At 37.5% G+C, this 11124-nt stretch overlaps 3 protein-coding genes across 3 annotated transcripts; 2 read left to right on the top strand and 1 right to left on the bottom strand.

The window, feature by feature from the left end:
• The first annotated feature begins 3828 nt into the window (after positions 1–3828).
• On the top strand, positions 3829–4750 carry LOC137725547 (auxin-induced protein 15A-like). The gene has a single exon (XM_068464273.2). It carries the CDS (start codon positions 4127–4129, stop codon positions 4406–4408), a length of 282 nt encoding a protein of 93 aa, XP_068320374.2. The 5' UTR covers positions 3829–4126; the 3' UTR covers positions 4409–4750.
• Positions 4751–8055: 3305 nt separating this feature from the next.
• On the top strand, positions 8056–8621 carry LOC148696893 (auxin-induced protein 15A-like). Its single transcript, XM_088694640.1, has one exon. The coding sequence runs from the start codon at positions 8156–8158 to the stop codon at positions 8438–8440; it is 285 nt and encodes a 94-aa protein (XP_088550766.1). The 5' UTR covers positions 8056–8155; the 3' UTR covers positions 8441–8621.
• Positions 8622–8784: 163 nt separating this feature from the next.
• Positions 8785–11124, bottom strand: LOC137725542 (L-galactose dehydrogenase-like). Its single transcript, XM_068464268.2, has 5 exons — positions 10838–11124; positions 10116–10344; positions 9641–9940; positions 9401–9529; positions 8785–9151 (listed from the first exon to the last, which is right to left on the bottom strand). Exons 1-5 carry the CDS (start codon positions 11020–11022, stop codon positions 9020–9022), a joined length of 975 nt encoding a protein of 324 aa, XP_068320369.2. The 5' UTR covers positions 11023–11124; the 3' UTR covers positions 8785–9019.

Genomic DNA, 11124 nt, shown 5'->3' on the forward strand with positions numbered 1-11124 from the left:
GTTCGGCTTGGTTTTCTCTCTTTGGTCTTTAATATTTATGTGTGAGGCACCTGTTTGTTGACTAATTGAGTCCCTTCTCTTAAGTTTTTCAGTAGATATTGTGTAATTTGCTTTTATGAGCACTTCTTTAAGCTGTCAAGTTCCCAAAGTGTACAAGGAGATATCAAGTTTAACAAGTCACGAACTATGATCAATCCAAATACAGTGAAATTAGGGATTTTACACTTATAAACTTAGTTAGCTTTAGACCATAGGATTAGCATTTTGCGCATGTGAGTATCATTGACCTGCTCATTTTATTTTTCTGGATAAGAAACAAATTGTCATTGAAGGGAGAAGAAAGTGTACAAAAACAAAGTTTCTGTAAGCTTGCATTCATATGCCTAATATTTTAATTTCTTTTCTTGCCATTACCTGTTGAAATGGTTGCCTACACTGCAGGACACATATTATGTGTGAACTACGTGTTTCTTCTGTTTCTTAAGGAAACATAATTTTTTTGGAAACTATATCTTTCTAATCAAAGACGTTCAGTTTCTTCTCATTCATTGTACAATGTGTTTATATGCCAGCTCACTTGAATGTATATAAAAGCAAAACTGTTTGTCTTATCGACCTCATTCACTCATGTATCATTCTGTTTGTTCATAATTGTGTTGAATTTATTCAACTTAAATATGTTTTATTCATCTGATTACGCCTGAAACAGTTGGTTCCCGCAGCAACGCGCGGGCGTAATTTCTAGTTCCTATCTAGAAGAAATAACAAGGGGAAAGGAAAGGAAAGGTCTACAAATAAATAAATTAATTATTTAATGAATATTTAATAAAAAATATTAAAGAGATAAATGATGATTACGTGAAGAAAATAACCAAGGGAAGAGTCTTCCAATGAAATGTTCACGTGAAGAAATAACAAGGGAAAGGAATGGTGCCGTAGTAAATTAATTTTAAATGTATTATTATCAATATTTTTATATACAAACAAATTTAAAACAAATCGTATTGTTTATGTCTACTCTGCAGTTCTTTTATTGATGGATTGTAGAGATTAGATTTACTGGGAATGAGCAAAGTAGTTTTAACATCTAGGCAAAATTATATCTAATGATTTAACATCTAGACAAAGTTAAATCTATATGATAAAAACGCGAGCGGTACGATAATTATGAAAGAGAATTAATATAAGAACTGGTTTAAATTAATTTTTTCAGTATCTATGTACAAACGTGGATATTTACAACGTGAATTTGTCAATTCTTCGGGCTACAACATTGAAGAGTTTATTTTAGTCATGTCATTAGAAGGATTGTAAACAAGAACTGTGACATGTGAAGGCCTCTTCGGTGCATGGAATGGTGATGCCGCCCATCGGATGAGTGAATCCAAACTTTTCCTCACTGCAACGTAAGAAGTCTTGGAACCACTGGTGGTTCAAGTATGATATAGGAACTACAAGTCTCCTTTTCTGTTCCTCTCCGACATAAACAGCAAAGTGGCCTTTTGGGACATTCGTTGAAGCCATGCTCGACTGCTTAGACGTCAAGATAGATCGCCGGATGATCGATAGCAAGCTCAGACCCATGGTTTCTATGGAATATTGTTATGCTTAAGACTTGAGGAGATATTGGATGAGAAAAAGTTGTGACAAAGGAAGAGGATGTGAGGACTTGGGGTGATGGATTTGTATAGGTTCGTTGATATAAAGGGATGGCATATGTAAGAGGGTAGATGCTTCTGTCCTCTTACTAATTTTCTAAAAGTTGATTAGCCAATTAATCAGTTGTAAAAAGGTTGCAACTTGCAAAATCATGCCCTACTCTATGAGGACTTCCATGGACGTTGGTCCCAGACCAATTAATCATGCGGTGCCGTATGAGACATGACATTGTATTATTGTCCCGGAATTGCCATTGTGGTATCCCAGAGGGTGTACGTAAGTCCTTTTGCAAACCTATCCCTCACATTTCCATGTCAAATTCCACTGGCTTCTAGACTATGGATAAGTTTGATCTTTCATATATGGCCAATATATTGGGATATCAAACTTGACCAAATGAAAGGAGAACAAAAAAAGAAAAGAAAGAAGAAACCCATATCTTTCAATGCATTATATATCACAGAAAGATATCATGCCAACTAGGTTGGTTCTGTGCTTCCATCAACCATCCACTTCAGTTTTGGCCCGACTTTATATCATGTTTTAGTCACAATACACCACACATGGGGTGATGATCTTGTTCCTTGTTCGATCGACAAATTCAAAAACCTGGCACTGAATGGAGAACTTTTATTTGCTAGAAAAATACCCACAGTTTGATCACCCTATTAAGTCTCTAGTTCCTGAGTTCTCTAGGTAATATGTTGTATTCAGCACGTGGTACATAGGAAATGGATTAAATTCTGCAACCATAATGTGTTCATTGATGGTAGGCCATGAAGTAACTTTTAAGCAGTATGAAATCTGTCAAGTCTCATACCATCAGTTAGCAGACAAAACCATGTGATTTCTCATGATATATGTCGTAAGACATGTCGTAAGACAAATCCTAATAATATAAAGGGTTCACTCAGGTACCTAAAGTTTCCATTTGTATACCCAGTTGATTTAGGTGTTAAACTCGTGGGTAGAACTTGTCCTTGCAAAACCGGCTCACAAGGAAGAGGGTGCCTATATATGCTCACATATACACTACATATACTCATTTGCTTATATGCTCCTATACTGCAGGTCCGTTTCCGTTTGTGAATGCTTCTCTATGAAGCATTTCTCGACCGTAAGTATTTTTCTGGAAGCAGTTTTGTTAGAAGCATAACAATTAAAAAACCAAGTGCTGAAGCATCTGGCATTGCAAGTGTGTTTCCATGTTTGTGTTGCTCAAGTTGGTGTATGTGCAGTGATGGGATGAGAATGATGAGTAGTAGGGCATGCTTCATGTGACTTTCAAGAAGCTTGGTTTGCAACTTGATGAATCTAGAACTAAAGACAGTTTTCTATGTTTTTGTTCGTAATTCCATGACTTTGGACATGTGCCGCCTCCTCTAACAATCTGCTAAATATCTTCACAAATAAGTCTCTCAAACTTTCTTTCATATTTACCAAACAATATACTTTTTTTTATATTCAAAATCACTTAGGTCTTGTTTGGTGTGTGGAAATGGAATTGATCAGATAACTCCCTAGATTCCATGTATCTTGAATGAAGAAGTCGTATGTCATTCTCCTATTTGTATTATATGAAGATAGATGACTGACTAGATTTGAAGAAAACATTTGCCTTCCATTTTGAAGGGGTTGGAAAGGCGAAGTTTTATTTATTGTTAATCCAGCTTGTACGTTTAATTAGGACAAAAATTGAAGGTTAACATCCACTTCTTCATTCAGGATACATCTAGGGACTTATCCAATCCATTTCAATCCTAAAAGCCAAAGCACTACTGTTTGGAAGAAAAAGCACCTCTTGATCTAACTATTATTGCATCCGACACTAACAGTTGATAGGTAAGAGGATTTCTTCCATAATTTGATTCTTGACGGCGTTAACTGTTCTCAATGGAGCCACACTAATTGACTAGTTGCCCATGGTTTGCTTGCAGCAACACCATCTCCTATTTAATGCTTTTGTTATAAGTTGTCATATTAGATAGCTAGATGTCTCAATCAGGCCTCCAATCTTAAGTTTATATATTTTTGTAGGGCTGTGCTATCCACACACCTCTTGATAATTACTGTCCGTTGATCTTCTTCAATTCATTCGATCCGACGATCGAAAATTAAAAAGGTGTATGAGAAGTAAAATGAGATGTGTGGATATCACATCCTTTTTTGTAAATGGGGTAGGGCAAAGATGTTCTCTGGAACGTACAGCCTTACAAGTTTGGTCAATATCAAATGAAGTCCACATAACGACAGTGGACAGACCAAACCATGTGAATTGTCTTAAGAGGACAGCTCCATTCACTTCTTTAATAGAGAATTTAGCTCATGCCCTTTTTCATATATATAAACTCACTTGGTTTCACAAGCAACACAAGTCTCACATTCTTCACCATTTTATCCACTTCTATAGTTCTGCAATTTCTTTGAAATCTTTTTCTTATTCTTCCTCTAGACAAATAAAAAAACCATGGGTTTCCATTTGCCCGGAAAGAAAAATCATCGACACTCAACAATGAACCAGGATGCTTCAAAAGCCACCATTATTCCGAAGGGCTACTTTGCGGTCTATGTTGGGGAAAGTCAAAGGAAGCGGTTTGTGATTCCGATATCGTACTTGAACGAGCCTTCATTCCAAGACTTGCTAAGTCAGGCTGAAGAGGAATTTGGATATGATCATCCTATGGGTGGAATCACAATCCCTTGCAGTGAAGACAGATTCCTTCACCTCATTTCTAGCTCCAGTGGATGAGATCATGAGAGTGGATGCTAACGTTTTGACATCAAGGACAGCTGCAAGATAACTTCTTGACATCAATTTTTTGCCGAAAAGGAGGTTCTTTTTGCTGAAGTGGAGGAGAAGCGGAGGTTAACAATATGGACTTGAGTACAGCTACGTAGCAGATATTCACAAGGATATGCCTACCATTACCAATGTATCTGAAATTTCTGATTTTCTGGTCCATATTTTTTTTACCCGTAACTCACTAATCAGAAAGAGCTGGGATTATGAGCCAACCATGATTGTATAAGAGACACAGCAACTGTAGTAAACTTCATCTTAATCAGATTGATTGAATTTTTCTTCCCTTTCCATTGATGTTTCGCTTTAATGCCTATTTCTCACATATTTATTTTATGGATGCCCAGAAATACAAACCAATATTGATCTAGATAACTCATTTAATTGTTGACTACTTATATACTAAAAGATACTTTTGGGGATCAAATTAACCCAGCTTATGTTTCTCTTAGCCAAAAGTATACACACTCACAATCTTTTATTTATTTTTGCCGAGCCTTAACAGGCAACTGAAAAGCAATAAAATGTAAGTACAAGATACAGATGGTTACATACAAGAGCAATACTGTCAGCTCTGCTGGATTCCACCATGTCTGATTCTTCACCGGTCTCAGAATATCTTCAATTTCTGCTAGAGTCGTTGCCATTGGTCCCAAGCTGCACAGCAGCAGCAACAATTTCCTTAACCTGATTACTTAAATGATCATGTAAAACTTAAGACGGAAGAATTATCTTTATAAACGTAGACAATTTATAACATAATAAAAAATAAAAGAAAGGGGTTTTGTATGTGATGCCTATGTGACAGGAGTGAATATAGGTAATTCATTTACTTGACATGATCATGTGTTAATTCCAGTAAAAAACCATAGAGCCGGTTGAAATCTAATGTCCTTAACTCTTCAATGCTAATAGAATGTGTAAGTTATTTTCCTTGGTTTTCATTGCCTACCTCTAAAAAGTAGCAGCCTCGTAATGTACCGTCATCTTAGGCAATGGAAATCAAGGAACAAAAATCAACCGGTACAATATCACATGATGATATCAGTAACTTGTAGTCCCATATTCCTCTTAGCCTCTATAGCTACCCCGAGAAGCAATATAAGTTGCCTAATTAAATGAGAGACAATTCAAGGGATGTGTAAATCATATATAAAACTTGGTGAGCTGGCTAGGGGTGCCTCTTCATATATATATATATATAGACCACCAAAATGCAGTAATATAATTAATTAGAGTAATGCTAGGTAGACGAAAAGACTAAAATTGCAAACTAAAGATGTGTCACTAATAAAAAATAAGCACGTTAATCAAAACTTAAATAATAATTCAACCATCAACTTTCATGTTATTTAGTTTACAAAATTTAGTCTACAGATTTAGTCACCCTAACAATACCAATTAAGTATATCGCCTGAAGTTATGTCACTAGTGGACTATGAGGACTAGATTATTGTAGTCTATACAAATGTTTCTCAGTTGTCTCTGCAGTATGTGAATAAGAACCTAAAAATCACTATTTAGCTAAAATACATACAATAGGCAAGGAACTAATGAAAGAGAGCTAATATAAAGAAATATTAAAGTTAAATTATTTTCTCAGTATCAGAATACAATGGGGATATTTACAATGGGAGTATTGTCAACCCTTCAGGAAACAAAATTGAAGAGTTTTGTTTAGTGATGTTGGCCATGACATTAGAAGGAATGCAAACAAGAACTGCGACCAGTGACGGCCTCTTCAGTGCACGGAAGAGTGATGCCACCCATCGGATGAGTGAATCCAAACTTTGCTTCACTGCAGCTTAGCAAGTCTTTGAACCACTAGTGGTTCAAGTATGATATTGGTACTACAAGTCTCTTCTTCTGTTCCTCTCCCACATATACAGCAAAGTGGCCTTTTGGGACATTCGCTGTACTCATCCTCGATTGCTTACCCGTCAAGAAAGATCGCCGGATGATTGATAGCAAGCTCAAACCCATGTTTTATGTGGAATATTGATATGCCTTCAATAATTGAGAGATTTTTAATGAGAAATTTATGTGATAATAGAGGATGTGAAAACTTGGGGTGAAGATTTGTGTATCTACTTTGCAGCATAGATAGGGATGGAAATAATACGGATGATATATAGTAATCAGATCCTTCTGTCCTCTCACTAATTTATCAAAAGTTGATCGGTCAATTAATCTGATGTATAAAGGTAGCAAGTTGCAAAATCATGCCTACCCAACCCTACCCTACCCTACCCTACCCCTCGCATTTCTCTGTCAAACCCTAATTCAAATGTCTTATAGACTAAAGTACCTGATCTTCTTGGATAAGCCTAATCTTCCATGTATGGCCAACAAATCATAATACGCAGGGTGTGAAAATCGCTTCCCTTGGCTTATCAAACTTGACTAAATGGAGAGAAGAAAAAAACAAGAAAAGAAAAAAGAAAACTGTATCTTTCAATGCATTACATATCACAGAAAGATATCATGTCAGCTTAAGTTGGTTCTGTGCTTCCCATCAACCTTACCATCAACTTCAATTCTGGCCCCAAGTTTAATCGCCATGTTTTTGTCACAGTACACATCACATGGGGCGATAACCTAGCTTGTCCCTTGTCGATCCGGTTGACATTTCGAAAACCCGGGGCTGAGAACTTCTGTTTGCTGGAAGCAATTATCTATCTTATTAGAGTCCCTAGTTCCCGTGTTCTCTAGGTTATATGTTGTATTCAGCTGGTGGTATATACAAGGTGGAATAATTTCTGCAGCCAGTATGTGTTCATTGGTAGTAGGCCATGATATATCATATAATTGTGAAGTTGAATGAAATCTGTCATGTCTTATATCATTAGTTGGGAGACAATGCCATATGATTCCTCATGAAATATGTCCAGAAACAAATCCGAATAATGCATGGATAACATTCAGGTACTCTAAAGTAAAGTTTCCGTATGGATTCTCTATGGATTTCGGTGTTAAATTCACGGTTAGAACCTATCCTTACAAAACCATCTTAACGAAATTGTACCCATATGTTCAAACCACCGAGAGAAATTGGAACTATGCTCACATAGCCCCGTGGTGTTAATCTACCCGCCTTGAACATACATTCAAGCTCCAAGTGACAGAAAACGAGACAAGTGGTGTAGAGCTAACAAGTTAAAAGTATTGTAAACATGCTAAAACGTAGCCGGTCTTGAGATTTTAGGGGGCTTTATACATGAGGGCCCTGTGCAAACGCTCCACCTACATCGCCCCATAGCCGGCCCTGTGCAAACGCTCCACCTGCATCGCCCCAAGGCCGGCCCTGTGTTGAAACATTTCTATACACAAAGCATTACTAGTATTTACTATTTTTTGTTTAACTTTGTAGGATTTTTATTTTATTTTCTTTGTTTTTGAATTTGTATCATGATATCATCTATAGGCTACTTTGGTTTTATCTAAATGAGGTAGGGCAAGATGCTTGTCTGGAAGGTTACAGGTTTGGCCAATACCAGATGAAACGCCACAAAAACCAAAAAGTGGACAGACCAAACCATGTGAATCCTCATGGCCAATATCCCACCCTTTTCATCTATATAAACTCAATTGGTTACACAACCAACACAAGTCTCACATTAGTTCTTCACCATTTATCCACTTCCATTGTTCTACAATTTCTTTGCACTCTTTTGCTTGTTCTTCCTCTAGACCACCATGGGTTTTCGTTTGCCCGGAAAGAAAAATCATCGACACTCGATCTCAAACCAGGCTGCTTCAAGAGCCGTCGATGTTCCCAAGGGCTACTTTGCAGTCTATGTTGGGGAAAGCCAAAGAAAGTGGTTTGTGATTCCGATATCATACTTGAACAACCATTCATTCCAAGACTTGCTGAGTCAGGCTGAAGAAGAATTTGGATATGATCATCCAATGGGTGGAATCACAATCCCTTGCAGTGAAGACAGATTCCTTCACCTAATTACTAACTCCAGTGGATGCTAACATACAGTTTTGACATGAAGGACAGCTGAATGATAACTTCTTGAAATCGATTTTTGCCAAAGCGGAGGAGAGCCGGAGGCTAACAATATGGATTTAAGTACAGCTAGGGTAACAGATATTCAGAAGGATGCTTACCCATGTATCCGAAATTCGGATTTTTCTAATCCATATTTTTTTTGTCCGGGGACCTCTCTAAATAAGTGACAAGATTATGAGCCAATTATTAATGTATGAAACATAACTACTGTTGTAAACTTCATCTTAATCAGATTTATTGAATTTTTCTTCCTTTTCCATTGATGTTTATTGTTTATCTTTAACCTGTTTTTCTGACAAATAATGGATGCACAGAAACACAATCATCGATCTACATAAATGATAATTTGACTGTTGACTACTTACACTGAAACATACTTTTGGGGATCTAATTAATCTGGCTCATGATTCTCTTAGCCTCTACATCTCACCCAAATGACAAATTCACAATCTTTTATTTATTTTTGACAAACCTTAACAGGCGACTGAAAAGCAATTAAAATAAGTACAGGATACAGATGGTTGCATACAAGAGAAAAGTTGTCAGCTCTGCTGGATTCCGCTAGGCCATGTCTGATTCTTCACCGGTTTCAGAATAGCTTCAACCTCTGCTAGAGTTTTCTCATTCTTGCCAATAGTCGCGAGCTCCACAGCAGCAGTGACATTTTCCTCAACCTGATTATTTAAACAATCATGTAGAACTTAAGACGGATGAATGATCTTTATGAACGTAGGCATTTTATAACATAATAAAAAGGGTTTTCTATGTGATGCCAATGTGACAGGACCAAGTAGGTATTCATTTACTTGACATGATCACGAGTTTGTGCTACTATAAAACTATAGAGCTGGGTGGAATCTATATTCCCCGACTCTAAAATCCAAACAGAATGAGCAAGTTAAATGCAAATGATGGATGGGAACCTGTTTAATAGAGTTCATGCCGACCAGCACTGATGAGATATCCTTATTGGACAAGCTGTATTGCAGAGCTAACTTTGAAATATTATTCCCTCTCTCTTTACAATAGACAGCAGCAGCTCGGCAGGCAGACTGTAAGAACATAAAACACATTAAATCAGTTATGATTTCCAAATCACATTAAAGAAGACAGGATTGCATGAATATAGCACCAGCTGGAATTCATGCATCGAGAATGTTAACCTTCAGTTCAGCAGATGCGGGGTGCCATTCTGGAGGACCACTCTCAGTAAGCAGACCCATTGCAAGTGGAGAAGCACTAATGATTCCAACACCTTTGCTCTTGAGGTATGGTAGTAGATCCTCCAATGTTGAATCATTAATACCGTAGTGGCAATATGACAGGACCACGTCCACTGTGCCAGCTGGTACGCGATCAAGAACATAGGTGAAAATTCCCAATGGAAGTCCTGTGATACCAATGAAACGAATCTTCCCTGCTTCTTTCAGTTTCTTTAGGGCAGGGATTGTCTCGTTTACAATCTGTTAACCAAAATAAACGGGAACACACAAGCTTGATCAGTACGACGTATCAATTGAGATGATATTTCCTAACAGAAAGGAAGGGAAAAAAAGAACAACTCTACATGTCACACTGTGAATTAAAGCAAATAAACCAACATAAATTGCAGAATGCAAACAAGAAATGCCAAAGCACCTGGTCGAGAGACCCAAATTCAATGTCATGGCATTGCAGTATATCGACGTAATCTAGCTGCAATCTCTCCAAGCTCTCATCAATGCTCTTAGTCACTCTATCAGCACTGAAATCAAAACCGTCAGCATAGCGTCCACACTTGGTTGCCACAACGTACTCGCTTCTTGGCACACCTAGAGCTTTTAGCGTTTTACCAAGCACCTTTTCTGACAAAGTCCCTCCATAATACCTAAAAATTTGGAAGAACAAGGGTAAAATGAACATATAAAAAGTTCTATGACTTCTGCCTTAGAACAAATACAAGATCATATTTGATCATCAAATTTTAATGTCTATTTACATCTCATCTCTCCAACCAAACAGGTTTTTCTGGATCACAAACAATGGGAACTCTAAAAGTATCAAAATTTTCCTTTTGATCATCAGTCATATTAATCCCAACTCTGCATTTTCTCAGCAACCAAACGGAAGCATCAGAAAAGTAATTCCCTTTAAATTCCCGATAATCATCTCCAACCAAACACCCCATTACAATTTACAAAGTTTCAATCTTTCTGGCTGCATTATAAATTAAGTTTACTCTTTAATCTAATCATGAGAAAACATGTTCAATTTTACGAAAATTTCCTTAAATTCCTCAAATTTTCTTGGTATCCATACAGAACAAGAATAAGGATTACCCACAAAACTTAAAACTTGAGAGAGAATCAAAAGTTACATACGGAGAGGTGTCAAAGAAGTTGATGCCTCGGCGGAAGGCTTCGCGAACAGAGCCGATGGCTTCGTCATCGGAGACGGGACCGAAGACGTTGCCGAGAGGGGAGGCACCGAAGCCGACGCAGCTGAGCTTGAGGCCTGTATTGCCAAGCTCTCGGAGTTCAACCTTTGGCAGCGGTTGTGAAGCCATTGTTTTGTTGTTCTGTTCGATGTTGTTGTAGAGAGGTTTGATTCAAGAATGCTGGGAAGCACCGAAGTGGAAGTGAAGTGAGAATACGTCCCAATCGGGTAA

Source organism: Pyrus communis, chromosome 5 (assembly GCF_041283825.1).
Source record: "Pyrus communis isolate YQ-2024b chromosome 5, ASM4128382v1, whole genome shotgun sequence".
NCBI lineage: Eukaryota > Viridiplantae > Streptophyta > Magnoliopsida > Rosales > Rosaceae > Pyrus > Pyrus communis.